The sequence below is a fragment of the Symsagittifera roscoffensis genome, chromosome 1, assembly GCF_963678635.1.
Source record: "Symsagittifera roscoffensis chromosome 1, txSymRosc1.1, whole genome shotgun sequence".
NCBI lineage: Eukaryota > Metazoa > Xenacoelomorpha > Acoela > Convolutidae > Symsagittifera > Symsagittifera roscoffensis.
In genome coordinates, this window is record NC_087062.1 from 88602638 (window position 1) to 88623871 (window position 21234).

A 21234-nucleotide genomic window follows, 5' to 3' on the forward strand; every position below is an offset into this window, starting at 1 on the left:
TTTTCAAAGTTTATTTCAAATTCTTTTGCTTAATGAAAAAAAAAATAACGCGAATAACCTTAAATTTCAAAAGTGGATTTAGTTTTTAAGTTAATCGGTAGAATGAAAAAAATATCTTCTGATTCAGTTTTCGTCAAAATGTCAATCATTGAACATCTATCCAGCTCAACAGCTCTAAGTAGTCAATCATGTTTTTGGCAGCTTTTGAGTTTTTTATCAGTCAAAACTTTTCCATCTGTTTGTTGTCTCTGTTTTTGGATTTTAATGTTTTTTATCTCTGCCTGTTCGTTAAAGCTGGGGAAAAGAGGGAGTTTATTTTGATTTGGGAAAAGTAAAATACCTTGTTCACATTTTTGTCATTATTTGTCATGATGCTTCTTTCTTTTCTGGCGTTGGTAAGAGTCGATGAACGTAGTTCAGACTGTTATATAGGTGGCGATGATTTTGTTATCGATTTTTTTTTTCAGGAAAAGTCTTAAAATTTGTTCAAGCTGAAAAATACTTTTTCGCGGTTTGACTTCTGATTCTTTTAAATAGTAGTGAACGTAGTGAAGTCTTAAATAGGTTTCGGCGATTTTTTTGTTTTTCTTTCAGGAATGCTCTAATGACTACAGATGTGCACTCATACATATTAATGCATTTATGAATGAACTTAGGTATTATACACTTTTTGAGTTCAATTGAAATTCATCTGCTGAAAGTTACGTAAATAGCCCTCTCCAAATATAAACGTAGAATTGGTGTGAAATAATGTGAACGATTTCCAGTTTCGAAAATGGAGTTTAATTTTTAGATTTAAGCAGATTAAAAATTTTACTCGTTGATCCAGTTTCCTCAAGTTGGGTTAATGTTATCAAAGAGCGCCAATCATAAATTGTTCTAGAAATTCAAAGACCCTAAAGGGTATTTATTTTTTTTTGAACTTCGAAAGTTGAGATTTTCTGAGCAAAGTCATTGTCTTTTTGTTTACTTGATTTCATTACTTTTTCCCAACTGTCATTTGGCTATGTTTTCAAGTTCAGTTAGTTTACTTTAATGAAAAGAAAGCAAACTCCACTATCGAACTGCCTAAGTGGAAAGGTCAGAAAAAACGTGAGCATCATCTAGTTTCGAAAGTGGAATTTAATTCTCGTGTTTTCTAGCGAAATCAATCTTTTATCTGTCGATCCAGTTTTCTCAAATTGGGTTAATTTTAACCAAAAAGTGTCCAGCTTCCTTTAACGAAAATGCCAATGGCCTAAAAAACGTGAATAATTTTAGTTAAAAGAATATTTTTATTTTCATTTTTTAAAAGTTTCATCAAGAGTTGAGTATTCTTGAAATAAAGAAAGCTTGAACGTTAGTTGTATATTTTTTTGAAATTTTGAATTTTTCTGAAAAGGAAGGTTTAAAAGAAATAAGTTTTTTTTCGTTTTTTTTTAAAACTTTTTTCATGTGCATTTTTCCAAATCTGTTCTGGTTATGTTTTATAGTACGCTTAGCTTTTGATGTGAAACTTAGATTTAACTTTTCTAAAGCTTTTTAATAGTCGATGAACGTAGTGATGGTTTTGTTTTTTTTTCAGGAAATTTTATTTTTAGCGTTGAAGAACTCTGCTATTGAAAAGCAAAAGCTTACAGGTCACAAAAAAAACGTAATTTCTTTCAAAAGTGGATTTTTGTTTTCCGAATTCCCTGCTGAATAAAATTTTCCCTATTGATCCAGTTTTCTCAAATTGAGTTAGTTTTATCAAAAAAAACTTATTTATTTTTATTAACGTTCATTGAATTGTTCTTCAAATTCAAAGAGCTTTAAGGCCATAGGTTTTTGAATTTGAATTTCGACTGTTGAAGCTTTTTTCTGTGTCCTAGCGTTCATCGACTTTTTTCCTACTGTCTGTTCGCTTTGTCGAATTTTCGGCCTTTTTTCATTATATTGAATGAAATCTAATCATTTCATTAATAAGGCCTGAAAATGGTTTTAAACTGGCCGAGACTGGCTCTACTTTTTGTTCCGAGCATTAGCATTAGCCCGTGAAATTTTTAAATGTCGTTCAAATCACGACTGAAAAAGCGTTTATATGATATATCACTAAACCCTTTCCAATGATTATTTGAGATAGCTGATTTTGCGCGGCAAAAAACTTAAACACACCCGAATCCATTTTCAAAGTTTTTTGCCGCGCAAAATCAGCTATCTCAAATAATCATTGGAAAGGGTTTAGTGATATATCATATAAACGCTTTTTCAGTCGTGATTTGAACGACATTTAAAAATTTCACGGGGTTTGAAATTTTTGGTCTAATTTCGAGCTAATTAGTAAAATAGTTAATAATTGCAATAGCTTATTTGAGCATAATTTAAACCGTGAAAGCTTAATTTCACCCAGGTGAAGGTAGTTTTTGGAGTTTTATTAGCGCAGTTTTGTGAATCAAAAACTTGAAATAATTCAAAAATTTCATTTTGAAAAAATTGTTGAAATTTTTTTCAATTTTTTTTTTCGTTTTTCTTGTCATTTTTCTTCAAAAACTGTTTTACTATTGACTTATTTTACTATGATGCTTAAATATGCCTAAGTTCTTTTTTTTGTTCAATTTTTTTTATCACAACAGCAGAAAAAAAACTACCAATTTGTGAAAACATTTTTATATTTTTTAAGACTGTGGTCGGAACATTCTGTGCTACTTGCACAGCAGCGGGCTATCCTTGTTTCATTTGCGAACATGTTTTCTAAGAACGATTCGATCTCAGATATAAATAAATTTTATCTTTGTCTAATTTTATTTAGAGCGTTCTTATAAATTTTATAAGAAGCGTGTTCTCCGAATTGAAATTATTTAATAATTTTTGTCAGCTTCCATCAGGTAAATTTAGAAGTGACGTCGTCATTTAACAATGGGAAGATACACTAACACTGCACCGTGAAAGCGCGAGTCAAATGAATCGGCACCCGAATCCACTTAGACTTCTTTACACCGAGAGTTCCTAATCCCTGTTAACATCATAGAAGATATTCGATTGATTAACGCCGAAGTGAAGTGTTTTTATTGTAGACGCGAAATCATTTGCAATAAACTGGATAGTTTCAGTAAAATTATTGCAGATGTTTTAAAATATGCAGTTTTGCGACTCGTAGTTTTCAGGTAAACTTTGTGTGGATGAGATAATGACTAAATTGAATGACATCAAAAAAAAGTTCAGCAAACTAGTGTGAAAGCTTTAGTTTGTTTGTGTTGAAAATGTTTTTTTTTCGGTAGGAACTATGCTGCAAGCATGTCTGGAGACTAAGCCTATTTTGCCGAGCGGAGGAGCGAAGTCTGACTCTTCTGGTGGATCTTCAAGCTCAGTGGGAAATGGATCCGGTAAGAACAGTAGTCTAATACTACTGTAAGTCTAATACTACTGCAGTTTCACGTATCATAAATTTAAGGCGTTGCAATTTACATGCGGAAGGTTTAGCCTGATATTTTCATTTCTTTTCTTCACCCTGTATGAGAGTAATAGATTATGAGCTATCCAAAATTTCCAAATCCTTGAAAACTGCATGTGAACAATGCCTGACAGCTGTCGTTTGTTTTGAAATTTCGCTAATTTTTTCTTCCACTTTTCTGGGCTGATAACAAACAAAATTCTAATTCAAACAGTTTTTATTTTTGCTCTGAGGGTCTCCAACTTATTGTTTTTCTGCTAGATTTCTCAAATTTTTAGGATAAATGATGCCTCACAAATAACTTGTGCTTGGATTGAGTAATGAATGAATTAGTATCTTCAAGGTCGTTTCGGCAAAAAAAGTCTTTAGGCGCTCATTATCACAACCAACACTCGTCGTCAGGGCTATCGTCTGGTAACAACTCGGGATCCAACTCTGGAAACTCTGGATCGCTGAGTAATTTCAAAAGTGGATTTAGTTTTTAAGTTAATCGGTAGAATGAAAAAAATATCTTCTGATTCAGTTTTCGTCAAAATGTCAATCATTGAACATCTATCCAGCTCAACAGCTCTAAGTAGTCAATCATGTTTTTGGCAGCTTTTGAGTTTTTTATCAGTCAAAACTTTTCCATCTGTTTGTTGTCTCTGTTTTTGGATTTTAATGTTTTTTATCTCTGCCTGTTCGTTAAAGCTGGGGAAAAGAGGGAGTTTATTTTGATTTGGGAAAAGTAAAATACCTTGTTCACATTTTTGTCATTATTTGTCATGATGCTTCTTTCTTTTCTGGCGTTGGTAAGAGTCGATGAACGTAGTTCAGACTGTTATATAGGTGGCGATGATTTTGTTATCGATTTTTTTTTTCAGGAAAAGTCTTAAAATTTGTTCAAGCTGAAAAATACTTTTTCGCGGTTTGACTTCTGATTCTTTTAAATAGTAGTGAACGTAGTGAAGTCTTAAATAGGTTTCGGCGATTTTTTTGTTTTTCTTTCAGGAATGCTCTAATGACTACAGATGTGCACTCATACATATTAATGCATTTATGAATGAACTTAGGTATTATACACTTTTTTGAGTTCAATTGAAATTCATCTGCTGAAAGTTACGTAAATAGCCCTCTCCAAATATAAACGTAGAATTGGTGTGAAATAATGTGAACGATTTCCAGTTTCGAAAATGGAGTTTAATTTTTAGATTTAAGCAGATTAAAAATTTTACTCGTTGATCCAGTTTCCTCAAGTTGGGTTAATGTTATCAAAGAGCGCCAATCATAAATTGTTCTAGAAATTCAAAGACCCTAAAGGGTATTTATTTTTTTTTGAACTTCGAAAGTTGAGATTTTCTGAGCAAAGTCATTGTCTTTTTGTTTACTTGATTTCATTACTTTTTCCCAACTGTCATTTGGCTATGTTTTCAAGTTCAGTTAGTTTACTTTAATGAAAAGAAAGCAAACTCCACTATCGAACTGCCTAAGTGGAAAGGTCAGAAAAAACGTGAGCATCATCTAGTTTCGAAAGTGGAATTTAATTCTCGTGTTTTCTAGCGAAATCAATCTTTTATCTGTCGATCCAGTTTTCTCAAATTGGGTTAATTTTAACCAAAAAGTGTCCAGCTTCCTTTAACGAAAATGCCAATGGCCTAAAAAACGTGAATAATTTTAGTTAAAAGAATATTTTTATTTTCATTTTTTAAAAGTTTCATCAAGAGTTGAGTATTCTTGAAATAAAGAAAGCTTGAACGTTAGTTGTATATTTTTTTGAAATTTTGAATTTTTCTGAAAAGGAAGGTTTAAAAGAAATAAGTTTTTTTTCGTTTTTTTTTAAAACTTTTTTCATGTGCATTTTTCCAAATCTGTTCTGGTTATGTTTTATAGTACGCTTAGCTTTTGATGTGAAACTTAGATTTAACTTTTCTAAAGCTTTTTAATAGTCGATGAACGTAGTGATGGTTTTGTTTTTTTTTCAGGAAATTTTATTTTTAGCGTTGAAGAACTCTGCTATTGAAAAGCAAAAGCTTACAGGTCACAAAAAAAACGTAATTTCTTTCAAAAGTGGATTTTTGTTTTCCGAATTCCCTGCTGAATAAAATTTTCCCTATTGATCCAGTTTTCTCAAATTGAGTTAGTTTTATCAAAAAAAACTTATTTATTTTTATTAACGTTCATTGAATTGTTCTTCAAATTCAAAGAGCTTTAAGGCCATAGGTTTTTGAATTTGAATTTCGACTGTTGAAGCTTTTTTCTGTGTCCTAGCGTTCATCGACTTTTTTCCTACTGTCTGTTCGCTTTGTCGAATTTTCGGCCTTTTTTCATTATATTGAATGAAATCTAATCATTTCATTAATAAGGCCTGAAAATGGTTTTAAACTGGCCGAGACTGGCTCTACTTTTTGTTCCGAGCATTAGCATTAGCCCGTGAAATTTTTAAATGTCGTTCAAATCACGACTGAAAAAGCGTTTATATGATATATCACTAAACCCTTTCCAATGATTATTTGAGATAGCTGATTTTGCGCGGCAAAAAACTTAAACACACCCGAATCCATTTTCAAAGTTTTTTGCCGCGCAAAATCAGCTATCTCAAATAATCATTGGAAAGGGTTTAGTGATATATCATATAAACGCTTTTTCAGTCGTGATTTGAACGACATTTAAAAATTTCACGGGGTTTGAAATTTTTGGTCTAATTTCGAGCTAATTAGTAAAATAGTTAATAATTGCAATAGCTTATTTGAGCATAATTTAAACCGTGAAAGCTTAATTTCACCCAGGTGAAGGTAGTTTTTGGAGTTTTATTAGCGCAGTTTTGTGAATCAAAAACTTGAAATAATTCAAAAATTTCATTTTGAAAAAATTGTTGAAATTTTTTTCAATTTTTTTTTTCGTTTTTCTTGTCATTTTTCTTCAAAAACTGTTTTACTATTGACTTATTTTACTATGATGCTTAAATATGCCTAAGTTCTTTTTTTTGTTCAATTTTTTTTATCACAACAGCAGAAAAAAAACTACCAATTTGTGAAAACATTTTTATATTTTTTAAGACTGTGGTCGGAACATTCTGTGCTACTTGCACAGCAGCGGGCTATCCTTGTTTCATTTGCGAACATGTTTTCTAAGAACGATTCGATCTCAGATATAAATAAATTTTATCTTTGTCTAATTTTATTTAGAGCGTTCTTATAAATTTTATAAGAAGCGTGTTCTCCGAATTGAAATTATTTAATAATTTTTGTCAGCTTCCATCAGGTAAATTTAGAAGTGACGTCGTCATTTAACAATGGGAAGATACACTAACACTGCACCGTGAAAGCGCGAGTCAAATGAATCGGCACCCGAATCCACTTAGACTTCTTTACACCGAGAGTTCCTAATCCCTGTTAACATCATAGAAGATATTCGATTGATTAACGCCGAAGTGAAGTGTTTTTATTGTAGACGCGAAATCATTTGCAATAAACTGGATAGTTTCAGTAAAATTATTGCAGATGTTTTAAAATATGCAGTTTTGCGACTCGTAGTTTTCAGGTAAACTTTGTGTGGATGAGATAATGACTAAATTGAATGACATCAAAAAAAAGTTCAGCAAACTAGTGTGAAAGCTTTAGTTTGTTTGTGTTGAAAATGTTTTTTTTTCGGTAGGAACTATGCTGCAAGCATGTCTGGAGACTAAGCCTATTTTGCCGAGCGGAGGAGCGAAGTCTGACTCTTCTGGTGGATCTTCAAGCTCAGTGGGAAATGGATCCGGTAAGAACAGTAGTCTAATACTACTGTAAGTCTAATACTACTGCAGTTTCACGTATCATAAATTTAAGGCGTTGCAATTTACATGCGGAAGGTTTAGCCTGATATTTTCATTTCTTTTCTTCACCCTGTATGAGAGTAATAGATTATGAGCTATCCAAAATTTCCAAATCCTTGAAAACTGCATGTGAACAATGCCTGACAGCTGTCGTTTGTTTTGAAATTTCGCTAATTTTTTCTTCCACTTTTCTGGGCTGATAACAAACAAAATTCTAATTCAAACAGTTTTTATTTTTGCTCTGAGGGTCTCCAACTTATTGTTTTTCTGCTAGATTTCTCAAATTTTTAGGATAAATGATGCCTCACAAATAACTTGTGCTTGGATTGAGTAATGAATGAATTAGTATCTTCAAGGTCGTTTCGGCAAAAAAAGTCTTTAGGCGCTCATTATCACAACCAACACTCGTCGTCAGGGCTATCGTCTGGTAACAACTCGGGATCCAACTCTGGAAACTCTGGATCGCTGAGTAAAAAACGAAGCAGTCCAGTGATTTTATTTGGGAACAATAGCACCTCAAACCACCACCACTATCATCCAGGGACCAATGGGACAGGCGGCGCCGGTTCCGGTGGGGGATCGAACTCGGTCAGTTACTTCTCTGGAGTGGATAAAAAGGAGGCGGTCAAACAGTGTTTCCTCTTCTCCAATCACCTCATCGTCACCTCCAGATCCTCCAGTGGGAAGCTGCATCTAAGCAAAGTTAGCTAACTGCCTTTCAAATTAAAGCTTGATTCATCAAAACTGTCACTAACAAAGCTTTTGAATTCTTATTCCTTTGCTATTGCCAAGTTTTTATGACCCGCGATATTTTTCAGCAATTGACAAAGTATATCACATTTTTTAGGCAAAGTCAGGTTTTTTCATTATTCTTTGTGTTTTGTCGATGATTTTCGGACAAAAGAAATTTTTAATTAGCCTGTGATTTTGCTTTGTATTTGCATTTTCATCTTTGTGTATTCGCTTAATTAAGTTTCATCTGGCACGCTAATTAATTAACTTAGTTTCATCTACGTTTCTGGAAATGTATTTGACATTATTCAGTTTCAAGATTAATGACACTATTGTTCCGATCGCTGAAACTGGTAAGAAACTTTGTCTTCGAGTGTGTCTCAGTTTTTTCTATCCAAATAGTAAGCTTTCACAGTCGTAAGTTGAACCGAACTAAGTGTCGAGAAAAACTGATTTTGCTTTTTGGTCTAGTTTTGAGCATTTATAGTGAGTGAGTAGGTACTATAATAGAAAACGTTTATTTAAAATTATTTTTAATCCTTTTGATCCAGTTTCGTCAAATTGGGTGAACTTCATGAAAAAAAGTACCAGTCATTACACAAGCAATGCTTGGCTTGTATTATAGTATGAACTATCTTTTTTTCCAACCTAAGTCGCAAATATTGTAATATTATAACGAAAGTAACGGAATATTTGTGCTCGGGGTGGTTTTTTTCTTCAGACAAATTTCGACTTTTTAACTAGACGTTTTTGACGGGATTTTTTTTTTGAGACATTCAAAAAGTATTGTTGCCTTGAGCTTAAATTTAGAAAGAATTTTCACCTGTGATCATTTTCATTTTTCGTAAAGTTACGGGGTTTAAAGATTGCCATTTTGGCCAATTTGAGACAATTAACGCTCCATATCTTTTGCGCTATTAACGCGTAAGCGGAGATTTAATCTGTCATAGAAATCGTTCCAAATTGGTTGAAGGAAGCTTATTTGCCATAATTGATTTATAACTAGGAGCGGAATTTATCACTTTGTACTTAATATGGCGTGTGGGGGGATGATTTTAACAAAAAAAAATCTCTAATTAAAAAATTCATTTTATTTTTATTACATTTAATTTTTTCATGTTACTACTGCTCCATAGAATGCTCTATAAATTGAGACACGTTAGTTAGTAAATTTCTTTTTTTTTTCAAATTGACTGGTACTGCTAATGCGTCATAATTGGCGTGCGTCAATTAAGAAATTTTGTAGACTCAAAGTCTTACTCATTCAGTTTTTCCCCAATAGCGTGGTCGGTCGTATTTTTGCCTCTGTGTGAAATATTTGATTTCCAAATTTTCAGTCATCTTGTTGGTTGATCAATATGTTTTGAAACCACATTATAACCTGCAAGAAAATCAATTTAACTTGAAAATGCATACTTAGTAAATAATTTGGACTTCATCAATTTTTTCTTATCAATTTTCTTGCGATGATAACATGCTGCTGTTGATCTAGTTATTGTTGCCCTTGTTGCTGCTGTTGTTTTTGTTTGTTGTTGTTGTTGTTGCGATTTTGCGCTTAGTCTCTGCGCTGCTCTTTCAAATATTATTTGGTACAACAAAGACATCTCAAGGAATCCTCCACCCTGTTTCAAGTATGGCTCTTAGCTGCGTTAATGCTTTTTTTTCCGCAAAAAAAAGTTTTGTACTCTTCCTCTTATTTTTTGATGTTCCGACCATTGAAAATGGGGAGGAACTTGGTATTCGGGTGTGTTTTAATTTTTTTGCTTTTTGTTTTCCACGCAAAATCAGGTACCGCAAATAGTGATCGGACTGGGTTGAGTGATATATCATATTAAAGTCCTTTCAGTCGTGATTCGAACCGCAAAAAATTGCCAAAAAGTTTTCCCAGTGTCGAGAAAATCCGGTTTCAAATATTTGATTTTTTGTCCTAATTCGAGCGAATAAAGCAAGCGAGCAGGCTTACAAGCTGAGTTATGTTTAATTAAAGACCTTAAAGGTTAATTTTAAGCAAGTAAAACTTAATTTTTGTATTTTTAAAAAGTTTTTCTAGACATTTCTCTGCAAAGATTTTTCTCCAATTTGCTTATTACTATGACTGTCTAATATGCCTAAATTATACTTTTATCCTTTTATCACACCAAGCAGAAAAGACTACACTAAATTGGAAAAAAAAACTTTCTAAACCGTAGTTGTCTATAGACTATGGTCAGAACTTTCTGTGCTACTTGCACAGTAACCGGCTATCTTTGTTATTCTGACGCAAACATCTGACCTCATGAAAATTTTAATTATATTGTGATTTTTTTCCAAGTTATTTGAAAAAAGCCAAATGAAAGATCGAAAAATTTAATTGATTTCAAGGAAACTGAAAAAAGGATTGAACTTTCGAGTTTCGGGAAAATGTTTATTCGAGTTTTTGACCGATAATTTTTCCTTAAAACTACAACATTTGAAGAAAACTGGTCAATAAATAGTTCCGGCGATTCTAAAGTGAAAGTAATTCATTTTTTGGAGCTATTCGTTTTTTATTCGAGAACGTTTTTTTCTTCGAGTTAACAATAGGTTTGCATGAATTCTAAGAAAAATCAAAGTTTAACTGCGAAAACTCAAATATCAACATGAACATTTTGAAAGACTGTTTCCTAAAAACAAACTATAGTGCTTTAAAAGTTCAAAAAGCAAAGAAGACATTGAAAATTGTGAAATTATCAGGTGCCCTATGTTGCTATGATTGTTTGCTGTATATGTGGGATAAGCGAACTTTTAGACATTAGTGAAAAAAGTGGTTTTTTATTTAGGTCTTGTTTGCTTGTTTTTTTTTTAGGAAAAAGTTGTTGACTCTGAATATTGAGTTTTTGCAGTTTGAAATTTGATTTGAAGTTCATTTCATCTAGTACGCTCCCCGGTATTAAAAACCGCTTTTGGCGCAAAAAATTTATTTCAAAAAAGACCTATGTTTCGAAAAAGACCCGTTTTTTAAAATTCGAGTGGAATAAAAAAATTATCTATTGATCCAATTTTCTCTAATTTAGGTAGTGTGAAACAAAGCGAATCTCAAAAAAATCTTGAAAATCAAAGAGCAATATTTTGTTAAATTTTTGAGAAATGCTTACGCTTGTTGTTAGCAAACGTTATCAAACTGGAATGTAGATTTTTCTCAGGGTAACAAATAGTTTAACAGAAGCACTTATTTAACAGAATCACTGGAATCATTTTGCTCATGGTTCATATGAAATCGAAAGTTGGCGTTAATTTGCACTTGCGTATAAAGACAAAGGTCAATGGTTCGAATCCGGCCAGGACTTGTTTTTCTGTAGGCGGAAAAATCTCCGTGCGTCTGTTAGTCTGCTTTTTTTGTCGGCTTAGTTGCCGCAGAATCAAATTGGCCTAAAAGTTAGGCTTTCTTATTGAAATTTTTTTTGCTATTTTTTTAAAAATATTTTCATGTTTTTTATTGAATTCAATGAATGTTATGTGCATTTGGTGCAGTTTTAAAGTTCTTGCTTGAGACGGAAAATACCAGAAGTTCGATTCCAGTTTGTACCTTTTTTTGAAAGATGAAAGTTTTTGTTTATTTTGGACTTTCGCGTCTGCTAACTTTTGTCGGCGTAGGTCTCGCAGAAAGTTTCGGCTTCTTTTTTTTATCATTTGGAAGCTCTCTGTAAAAGGAATTTTTTTGTCCTTTTTGCAATTTCTATGTTTTTTGACGGTTTTGAAGGTTTTTTTTTCAATTTTGATTCGCTTTTCATTTGCTGGTCATCATTCGTTTTGTAGTTTAGATTTTTATTTATGTCGCGATGATTTTTTTAAAGGAAAAATTTTAAGTTTTGTTCAGGCGCAAGTTTACTTTTTTCGCGGTTTGACTGGAAGTTTCTAAAAGGAAGGCGAATTCCACTATCGAACAGCGAAATTTAAAGGTCACGAAAAACGTGATCGACTTCTGGTTTCGAAAATTTAATTTACACAGTTCACAGCGAAAAAAATAAGTTACTATAAATCCAGTTTTCTCAATGAGGATTAGCTTTACTGAAATAGTGCCGATATCAATTGTCTAGAAATTCAATTCGCGTTAAGTCTATTTAGTTTGAATGTTGAGAGATTTTTTTTCAAAAAATACGTCCGTATTTATGTTTACTTGCAATCATTGACGTTTTTCCAACCGTTTTATGGCTTTGTTTATAGGGTCTTGGTTCATTTACAGTTTTCCAACTTTGTTGATTATCTTTTCACTGGTTTTTATACCTGATTATATTTAAACTAATTAATTTTCAATGCTAAATTTCACTATAATATAAAGAATATTGCCAAGCAAAAGTTGCAAATTGCTATGGGATGCCACCCGACTGGCTGATGCCTGCTTGGTATTTTCCAAAGCCGAACTAAGTTGTAAACGTACAATTCCATAAAATGTATGATTATGATTTTTGGCTGGAAAATAAATTAAAAAAAAAACGAAAAATACAAATAATTTCAAAGCTTTAAAATGACATTTAAGTATAAGCTAACGCAAAAAATGAGGACTAATTCAGTTCGAAATTGTATTGACAGTTCGAAATTCAGATCGAAAATTAATTGATTTAGTATTCTATTCGCCAACATTTTAAAAATAGATTTAATGAAAAAATCGATGCAAAAAAACATGATGTAGCCAGCTGAAGTTATAGTGGAATTTAATTGAAGTGCGCCTGGAATTCATTCCATTTGTCCTTAACATTAAGATGTCCTTAACTTTGCCCTTTGTCCTTAACATTACCCTTTGTCCTCGATTTGTCCTTAAAATTACCCACTTACTTTTGTGTTTTTCACTGGTGATAAATGTTGCAATATATTATTTATGCCTAATTATATTCAAAAATTATGGTACATAGTTGCATAAAATCAGGAAGTCGCTCGCAAATTTTGTTGCTGGCCGACTCGATATAAGAACCAGGTGAGCTCTTTTGCCCCTTTCTTAATGTTTGTGTAATGATCCTTTTTTTATGAATGTACGTTTTATACATGTTTTAATTCAAACTTTAATGCAGAGTGAGCAAGGAATAAGTTTTAGTCAAAAGAAAACGTTCCACCTCACCTGTTTTTCTAATAATTGCGCCGAACAACGTAATTCTAAATATTAATTTTATTGTGTGGTGGTCTGTCTCCATCAGAAAATATCTATCTCCATTGGAAAATATGGAATTTTTCTAAACAAATTTTTCTAAGAGCAGTAATCGTTGTACAAGACTCTTATTTAAGTCTTGGTGATTTTTTTCGTTTTTTTTTGAAAAAAGTCTCGGAATTTTTCACTCTCATTTTCGATTTTTCGCGGTTTGATTTTTGATTTCTGTTGAAGTTCACTTATTTTTTTTTGTTAAAAGGAAGGCAAACTCCACTATCGAACAGCAAAAGTGTAAAGGTCACGAAAAACGTGATCGACTTCGATTTTCGAAATTGGAAAATAATTATCAGATTTCCCAGCGAAATAAAAGTTTTGCCTGTTGATCCAGTTTTATCAAATTGGACTAACTTTAATAAAAAAGTGGCCATCATAAATTGTTCTACTATTTCAAAGGGCTTTAAGGCCATCTATTTTTTTATTTGAAATTCAAAAGTTGAAGGCGTTTGAAAAAAATCAAGTCAGTTTTTTTAGTTTCCTTGCGCTCATTACTCTTATCCAACTGTCAGTTGGCTATGGTCAGATTTTCCAGCGGAATAAAAGTTTCATATATTGATCCATTTTTCTCAATTTGGATTAATTTTATCAAAAAAGTATCAGTCATAAATTTTTCCACAAGTTCAAAGTGCTTTATGGCCATCTATTTTTTTTCGAAAGTCGAAGGCTGAGATTTAACAAAAAACAGGTTAGTTTTTTTTCTGTTTCTTTGCCGTCATTACTCTTTTTCAGCTGTCAGTTGGCTATGTTTAGACAATTAATCCGTTTTTACTGGCATACATTATGGAAAACTATTCCAAAGTACTGACAATTGAAATAAATTTAGTTTATAAAGCTTAAACATGATATATCGAGGACTTTTTTTAAAATACAATTTGGGGAAAAACATGTGCTTAAGAATACATGAAGTACATCAATTTTTTTCTTGTCAAGTCTGTTTTATAGTATAGGTTTTGACTAAGTTAAAGGAAGTTAGTTCTAGTTGAAATGAGATGGATTCAAAACTGTCAAATTAGAAGTTACATCCTGCTTCAGGTTCTTGGCAAGATCCCACTGGTCAACGCTACTCTATTGGATGATGATCTGTTCAACATTCCAGGTAAGATTGCTTTTTATGCCCCCGGGGGGCTAAAAAAGTTTTAACAACTCGGTCACGGCTGCTCTAAGATTGCTTTTGCTTTTCGGCTCTTTTCCAGTCACTCTTCAATTTTCGTTGGAATTTGATTTTCGAAATCTTTTTTAAAAAAACGGATCTCTTTAACTATTTCCCCCTTTTGCAAACGAAGGGAGATTCGTTACTAGGTACAAAGTTCACGTATGCTTAACCATCGAATTGTTTTTTATAGGGATAGCAATTCGTTACTAGGTACATTTGCCACATAAGAAATTGAGCAAAGTTTAAGCGTGATCAGCTGAAAGAATTTTTCAAGCATTTCAGTATTCAAGTTGCCATAAGAGCAGTTTTTATCATTTACATTACATGAGATGAAAACTGGAAAGAGGGCGTTCAAGAATGCCAAACCATAAAAACGCGGAAAATGAAAAAGTTTTAAGAGCGCCGAAAGTTGACCCTTTCTGCATTTTTTCATCTTCTGTGGTCCTTCTCTTTTTACTGGCTTTTTAAGTAGAGTTATAATTTGTTGACGTTTTGGAAAACGTTTGCAACTTAAAGGCCCTGTATTCTCAAAAAAGACTCACTGAATACTTTTTGCTGGTCTTTTGTTTATAGAAGCACAGTCACGTTCTGGTATTTTTCATGAACGATTTTTCATTTTCAAGCTGCAAGTTTTAAACCTGATTATAAGTGAGTTCAACTGACTACCATTCATTCTAGTCTGAATTCAAGAGAACATCTTTTCTAATTTTCAAGTGCCAATGAACGTAGTAAAGACACTTATATAGGTCGTGATGGTAACTTCCCAAATGGCATAATTCCCAAATGGCATAAAAATGAAACATTTCCCAAATGGCATAAATTTCAAGTTATGATTGTAATTCAAATGTTTTGTATCAGCTTCTAATTCTAACATTTTGTCAGGAACGAAAACACATGTGAACAAGATTTGGAATTAATTGCTTCCAAACAATTTTTATGACAATTGACCACAAGAAGCTTATCAATAACCGCAAGCTTATGCTTTTCGCTTTTGATAAAAAATTATAATAAAATTTTCAAGATAAAATGTCAATCAACATTTGAATTGACAACTGGATTAATTTTCTCACATTGGTCACGAAAACGTTGTTCTCGATTTTTTCAATGCAACAGTTGCATGAAAATTCTGCCATTTGGGAAATTTATATTTTTATGCCATTTGGGAATTTTGCCATTTGAGACGTAATCGGTCGTGATGATACTTTTTTTCTTTTTCCTAGGAATTTCGATTTTTCACGGTTTGATTTTTCCAGTTTCAATGGGCATTTCTGTATTTGTTTTAGTTTCAGTTCATTTACCTTGTAAAAAAAAAGAAATCAAACTCTAATACAAACAAAAAAAGGGTTCATTTCTAGTTTCAAAAGTTTTATAAGCCTTTTTAGCGATAAACAGATCATTACTGAAATTTGATCTATCGGCGGGAATATAACAGCAAAGTGCCGAAACTTTGCTATAAAGACGGCTCCATAATTGATCCTACTGCAAACTTATTTCATGGTGCTTTTAATCTAGTTTTCCGAAAAATTCTCGGAATGATCTACACTTTTTTTTCATAAATAAGTTTTTTTAACCCATAATAGAGAAATATTATTCTAACTCAGTCATTGTTGCTTTTAAGAGCCGATGAACTAGTTCAAAGTCTAAAGATCACCGAACACGTAATCGACTTTTAGTTTCGAGAATGGATTTTCAGGTTTATCAGGTTTCCCAGTAAAAAAATATTACCGTTTGATCCAGTATTCTCAAATTGGGTTAATTTTATCCAAAATTATTCATTCATAAATTGTTCTAGAAATTCGAAGAGCTTTAAGGTCATCCATTTTCTTTTTGAAATGAAATCTGAAAGATGGGTTTTCCCAAATAAATTCAGTTTATTTTTTTGTTTACTTGCTTAAACAAAACAAAACTGTCTGTTGGCTCTGTTTTTTTTTGTCTAATAAGTTGGTACAATAAAGCTGAACTTTTAATTAAAATGACGCAACTTGGATAAATTATCTGTTGATTGCCTTACTTTTTGATTTACATTTCACTGCTACATCGGTTTATTGCACTAGAACCTAAAGAGCAACCGCCTTCTGTGTTTGAATTTCCACTGACTTAACGTAAATTTTGATCTGAGCTTATAAAATTGCAAATAGCTCTGAAGTAAAACTGAAAATCATTGGTTGCGCTGCCGAACATAGGCTTGTTTTCTTCAACTATGGATATGTTTTTTAGCATACCTGCATTTTTTCAACACTTTTCATTCGAAAGTTTTTTCTTATTGGTTGTAATTTCACTTACTCCGTTTTGGTCAATTGCAATTTTTTTTTCACTTTCATTTTTTATTTGGCGCAAAAGGTTTCGGCATGATATTTATTGACTCACTGGGTTCATATTACAACCTTTAAATGCAAAAAATGTTTCCCATGCGTGTGTGTGGCTTTTGATATTTTAGAGTTTGAAAATGTTTGATCGCTCAAGTTTTTTTATGACATTGGTTTTTTTTCATCCCAAGTCATGTCTCTTGAAATATTGTCGGTTTAATTACTGCTGTGTAAGTTTTGTTTCGATGCTAATTCAACCATGATAGCGGTCTCAACTTTTATGTTTCCTCAAAATCAATTTACACAAGTCGAGACAAATATATGAAAATTATTGCTTTTTCGACATTTTTTGGTTTTCCTTCGTTGGTAAGTATTTTTTTTTGGTTTTGGAGGTTTTGCTGGGTTACTTCACCTATGGGAAGGGGAAGGAATTATGTCCTCTGTGGGAACCTAATTTTAAGGAACTTCCATAATCTTCTTGTTTAGTGCCCCCTAATTCTGTGATGGGCAGTGGCAGCGTCCCATCCAATGGCAACCCTCTTCAACAGCAGTGCTCGCTCTCTTCGGTCAAAGAGTCGCCCAATGCAGAGTTTGAGGGCAGATACTTCAAACTGGTTGTCTCTCATCATCTGCTGTCCTACCTGTTCATATTTGTAGCTCCCACCAATCAGGAGAAAGAAGCCTGGGTCACCGATATAGGACAGGTCAGTTTAATGACGTGTTCACTTTTTTGGACGTGTTCATTATCGTTTTGTTGTATGCCATTTCAGTTTGAGGAAATTGGATTTTTGGTTTCCGGATTGTTCAAAGTATTTGTTCGGACCAATAAAATTTTTTTTAAAAGATTAGAAAAATGTATCGAGCTTTTTTAAGAGTCGATGAACGTAGTTCAGACTCTTAAATAGGTCGCCTTTATTTTGTTTTTTTTTTTCGGGAAAAGTGTTGACATTTGTTCAGGCTCAATATTGTTTCGCGGTTTGACTTTGATTTCTTTCTAAGTTCAGTTCATTTCTTTTGTTGGAAGGAAGGCAAACTCCACTATCGGACACCAAATGTGTAAAAGTTACGAAAAACGTGATCGACCTCGTTTTTCGTAGTTGGAATTTAATTATTAGATTTCCCAACAAAATAGAAATTTTACCGGTTGATTAAGTTTTCTGAAAGTTAGTTAGTTTAATCATAAAAGTGCCGCTCATAATTTGTTCTAGAAATTCAAAGATCTTTATGGGCATCTGTTTTTTTTCTGTCTGTTGGCTAAGTTTTGTTTGTTTTTTTTTTAAAGTCAATTTTTGCCAAAAACTGTTCAAATTTCTTTTTTAGTATGACTTTCGAAAATGTATCAGTTCTAGGCTTTTATTTAGATCAAATCATATCACTCCACGCGCAAAAAAAAACATTACTAATGTGAAGAAAGAGAAAAAATTGTTTGTAGTTTTTTTTCAGAATATGCTCGGAACGTTCTGAGCTACGTTCACAGCAGCCGTTAAAGCTATCTTTGTTCAATTTTGGTTTCTATTGTCTGGAAGAATTAACAAAATCTGATTACAAAATGCAGTTTTCTTAGTAGAATGTCTGCTCCGAAGATCAACTTCCTTGTTAATCTAACTCAATTGGTTGTCAGATTCAATCGCTTTTCCAACGAAAAAAGTGAACATTGCTGCTAAAATTAGTAATACTTCGCTGACAAAGCGACTGAGCGTTGCCGTATTATGCTGTAAAATGTGAGTTATGCCTCATAGACTGTGGCGTGCGCTGGAATTTTTCCGGGGAGGAGCGGCTTTTTTGAAATTTTTGCCGACCTTTTTTTTGGTCTACCAATTGTATTTTCCGAGCTCTCCAAAAACACTATAATGACCCTATTTTGTCAAAAATTTTCTGCGCCGCAAGCAAATTGTTTAAAAATCAGGCCAAAAAAGGCGTTTTTAAGCACTTTTTGGAAAATTTTGACAACAAAATGCTTTTTTTGGCGCGCGCTTTCCCTTAAGCTTATTTATTTTGGCGCCCAAGGCGCCTCAGAAAAACTTTGTATTTGGACAGTCCCAAATAGATGTCGTAAATTTATACCAAAGGGAGGGGGTGGGGCGGTCGCCACTCCCCCTCTCTCGGCAGGCTATTGCTCAATAGAGTTGCTTTAATTGGATTTTTTTGTGAAAAGTTCTATCAAAGGCCTGATCGGATATATAGGTCGTGATAATTTTTTTTTCAGAAAAATTTTCAGGTTCAAATTTTTTTTACGGCGCGATTTGATTTTTGATTACTTTTTAAGTTGAGTTCATTTTTTTTGTTAAAAGGAAGGCAAGCGGCTTTATTGAACAGCAAAAATGGAAAGGTCACGAACAATGTGATCGATTTCTAGCTTCAAAAATGAAATTTACTTTTCAGATTTACGAGCGAAATAAAAACTTTACCTACTGATCCAGTTTTCCAAATGCAGTCATTATTATCAAAAAACTGTAAAACATAAATTGCTCGAGAAATTCAAACAGCTTTATGGCCATCTGTTTGTTTCTCTGAAATTCTACAGTTGAGCTTTTCTCAAAAATAAGTCTTTTGTTTTTGTTTACTTGCGTTTATTGGCTCTTTTCGAACCCTTTGCTTGCTATGTTTCTGCTTGTTGGTGGTTTTCTGGGTCATTTGCAATTTTTAGTCATAATAATTTCGCGATCACTATTATTGTTCTGACTATTGAAAACTGAAAATAGGTAGGACTTTGTATTCGAGTGTTTTAATTTTAATCCACGCAAAATCAGGTACCTCTAATAATCTTCGGAATGGTTCGATTGATATATCATTTTAAAGCCTTCAATAAAATCTTTGTATTGAGAAAAGCCGGGTTGAAATTTTTTTTATTTTGTGTACATTCGAGCGAATAAATCGTATGCTTATAATATGGTTTTTCTCAGAGGCGGATCTATGATTTTCTCGTGGGGGTGGGAGGGTGCTGATTTAAAAAAAAGTTAAAAACTTTTTTTAGGCCAACCAAATGATTTTCCGAGCCCTCACAAATCACTATAAAACCCTTATTTTGACAAAATTTTCTGCGCCACAGGCAATGTTTTGAACAAACAGGCCAAAAAGGCGTTTTTAGCACTTTGTTTAATTTTGAGCAAAAATCATGTTTTTCTGGCGCGCGCTCCCGCCTCAAAATTAAGATATATTGGCGTCAAAGGCGCCTTAGAAAAACTTTAGGGTCCGTCAGCCAAAAATGCAGATCCTAAAATAGTACAAAGGGAGGACACTGTGTCGGCACGGGGTCGAATCCCTGAGGAGGGGGCATCCGCCCCACCAAACACGCTGGTGCTGGTAATTGGAAGATTTTAACTCCAGTAAAATTAGTTAAAATTATTTCTCTTCCTTCTTAGGAATAAAACTTAGAGAAAAAAATTCTGCAAAAAAATTTCAAATTGACTTTTTCATTCGTCTTTTTGTTTTATGAGGTAAAATGTTGACAGATGTGCCTCATTTACTTTTACTATCGAAGTTCTAAGCCTTTGTTTAAATCTTCTCGTCTTACCAAAAACAAAAAATTTGGAAAACGTGAAAAGTTTTTTGTGTTTTTTAAGAATATGGTCAGAACATTACTGTTCTACTTGAATAGCAATCGACAAGTCTTGTATATATAGAGTTTTTAACTTTTACTGTATCTTGTGGGATGTTTCTTGTGTTTTTTGATCTGCTCTCTAATTTGAAGATATCAATTGTTTTGACACGCTCTATTAATGGTTTGACTAGTTCATTGCCGACTATCATCTGTAAAGCTTATACCAAATTTTGCTGGTATAATTGACAACAAGTTGCTTTTTGTGCCGCTTTGATGGTTTTGCAGGATTTTTTTGTTAGATGACATTTGGTTATAATTTATGATCTCAAAATGTTAAAATGCTTGTTAAAATTGAAATCGGCGTTTATCGTTTGTTTGAATTGTTAGGCGTTCGTCGAGATTGAAAAGAGATTATTTTAATTATCTTGACTTGATTACGCTGATTTGATTATTATGTGAAATTGTATTTTGGGTAATATTAATGATATTAATGAAATTTTTAGTGGAACTCTGTTTGCCTTATCGGAAGGAGGTTAGTAGATAGTTAATCTATAAACAAACAAATTTAAAGTATTTGAATTCGATCCTTTTTTTGGCCTATGATGTCCTTATTCTCGACCTATTTTTGACCTACCGTTATCGTTAATCGCATCTTCCTTAAATCGAAATTCAACTTTTCCATTGTCTGATGGATCAGCATTATGGTCCGCGGTCAAATGTATGAGATCTAATGAAAAAATCAATGACGTTTTTTATGCTGATTGAGTTTTTTGGCTTATAATACAAGCTAAAAGCGAAGACTAGGAGAAAATATTTTCCTCGGGTGAAAAATTTAAAAAATTATTATTTAATTTTTTTCGGGCTTTGTTTTTCATTTTTTAAAGATATTGGTGACATGTTTAGTGCATAGAGAACATCCACATCAGTGGACTGCTCACGGGACAGGTGAGATTCGAAGAGAGCAGCAGCATCCGCATGTTGCAGAGTGTGCGAAGTGACCCCTCCCTATTCCAAGATGACCCTCAGATCAAGTTCTCCCGCAGCACCAACTCCTGCCGAGTTCCTCAGATCAGGTGGGACTCCATAAAGTGTCTTTTCAGAGTAAGGTCTGCTGTTATTAATTTTCAAACATCTCAATGGGTTCA

The 21234-nt window shown here is 33.0% G+C and overlaps 2 protein-coding genes across 2 annotated transcripts in view; one reads left to right on the forward strand and one right to left on the reverse strand.

Annotated features, from left to right (window-relative positions):
* Positions 1-21234, reverse strand: part of LOC134851783 (DNA-directed RNA polymerase II subunit RPB3-like) — a 422117-nt gene that overhangs the window by 263654 nt on the left and 137229 nt on the right. The gene's annotated exons all lie outside the window — the stretch shown is intronic.
* The window catches only part of LOC134840518 (ras-specific guanine nucleotide-releasing factor 2-like), a 103609-nt gene that overhangs the window by 57457 nt on the left and 24918 nt on the right, over positions 1-21234 (forward strand). Inside the window, exons 11-17 of the mRNA XM_063856376.1 lie at positions 3237-3341; positions 3779-3865; positions 7043-7147; positions 7585-7904; positions 14122-14185; positions 17035-17252; positions 20993-21162. Coding sequence (XP_063712446.1) covers positions 3237-3341; positions 3779-3865; positions 7043-7147; positions 7585-7904; positions 14122-14185; positions 17035-17252; positions 20993-21162 — 1069 coding nt within the window. The remainder of the gene's footprint in view (positions 1-3236; positions 3342-3778; positions 3866-7042; positions 7148-7584; positions 7905-14121; positions 14186-17034; positions 17253-20992; positions 21163-21234) is intronic.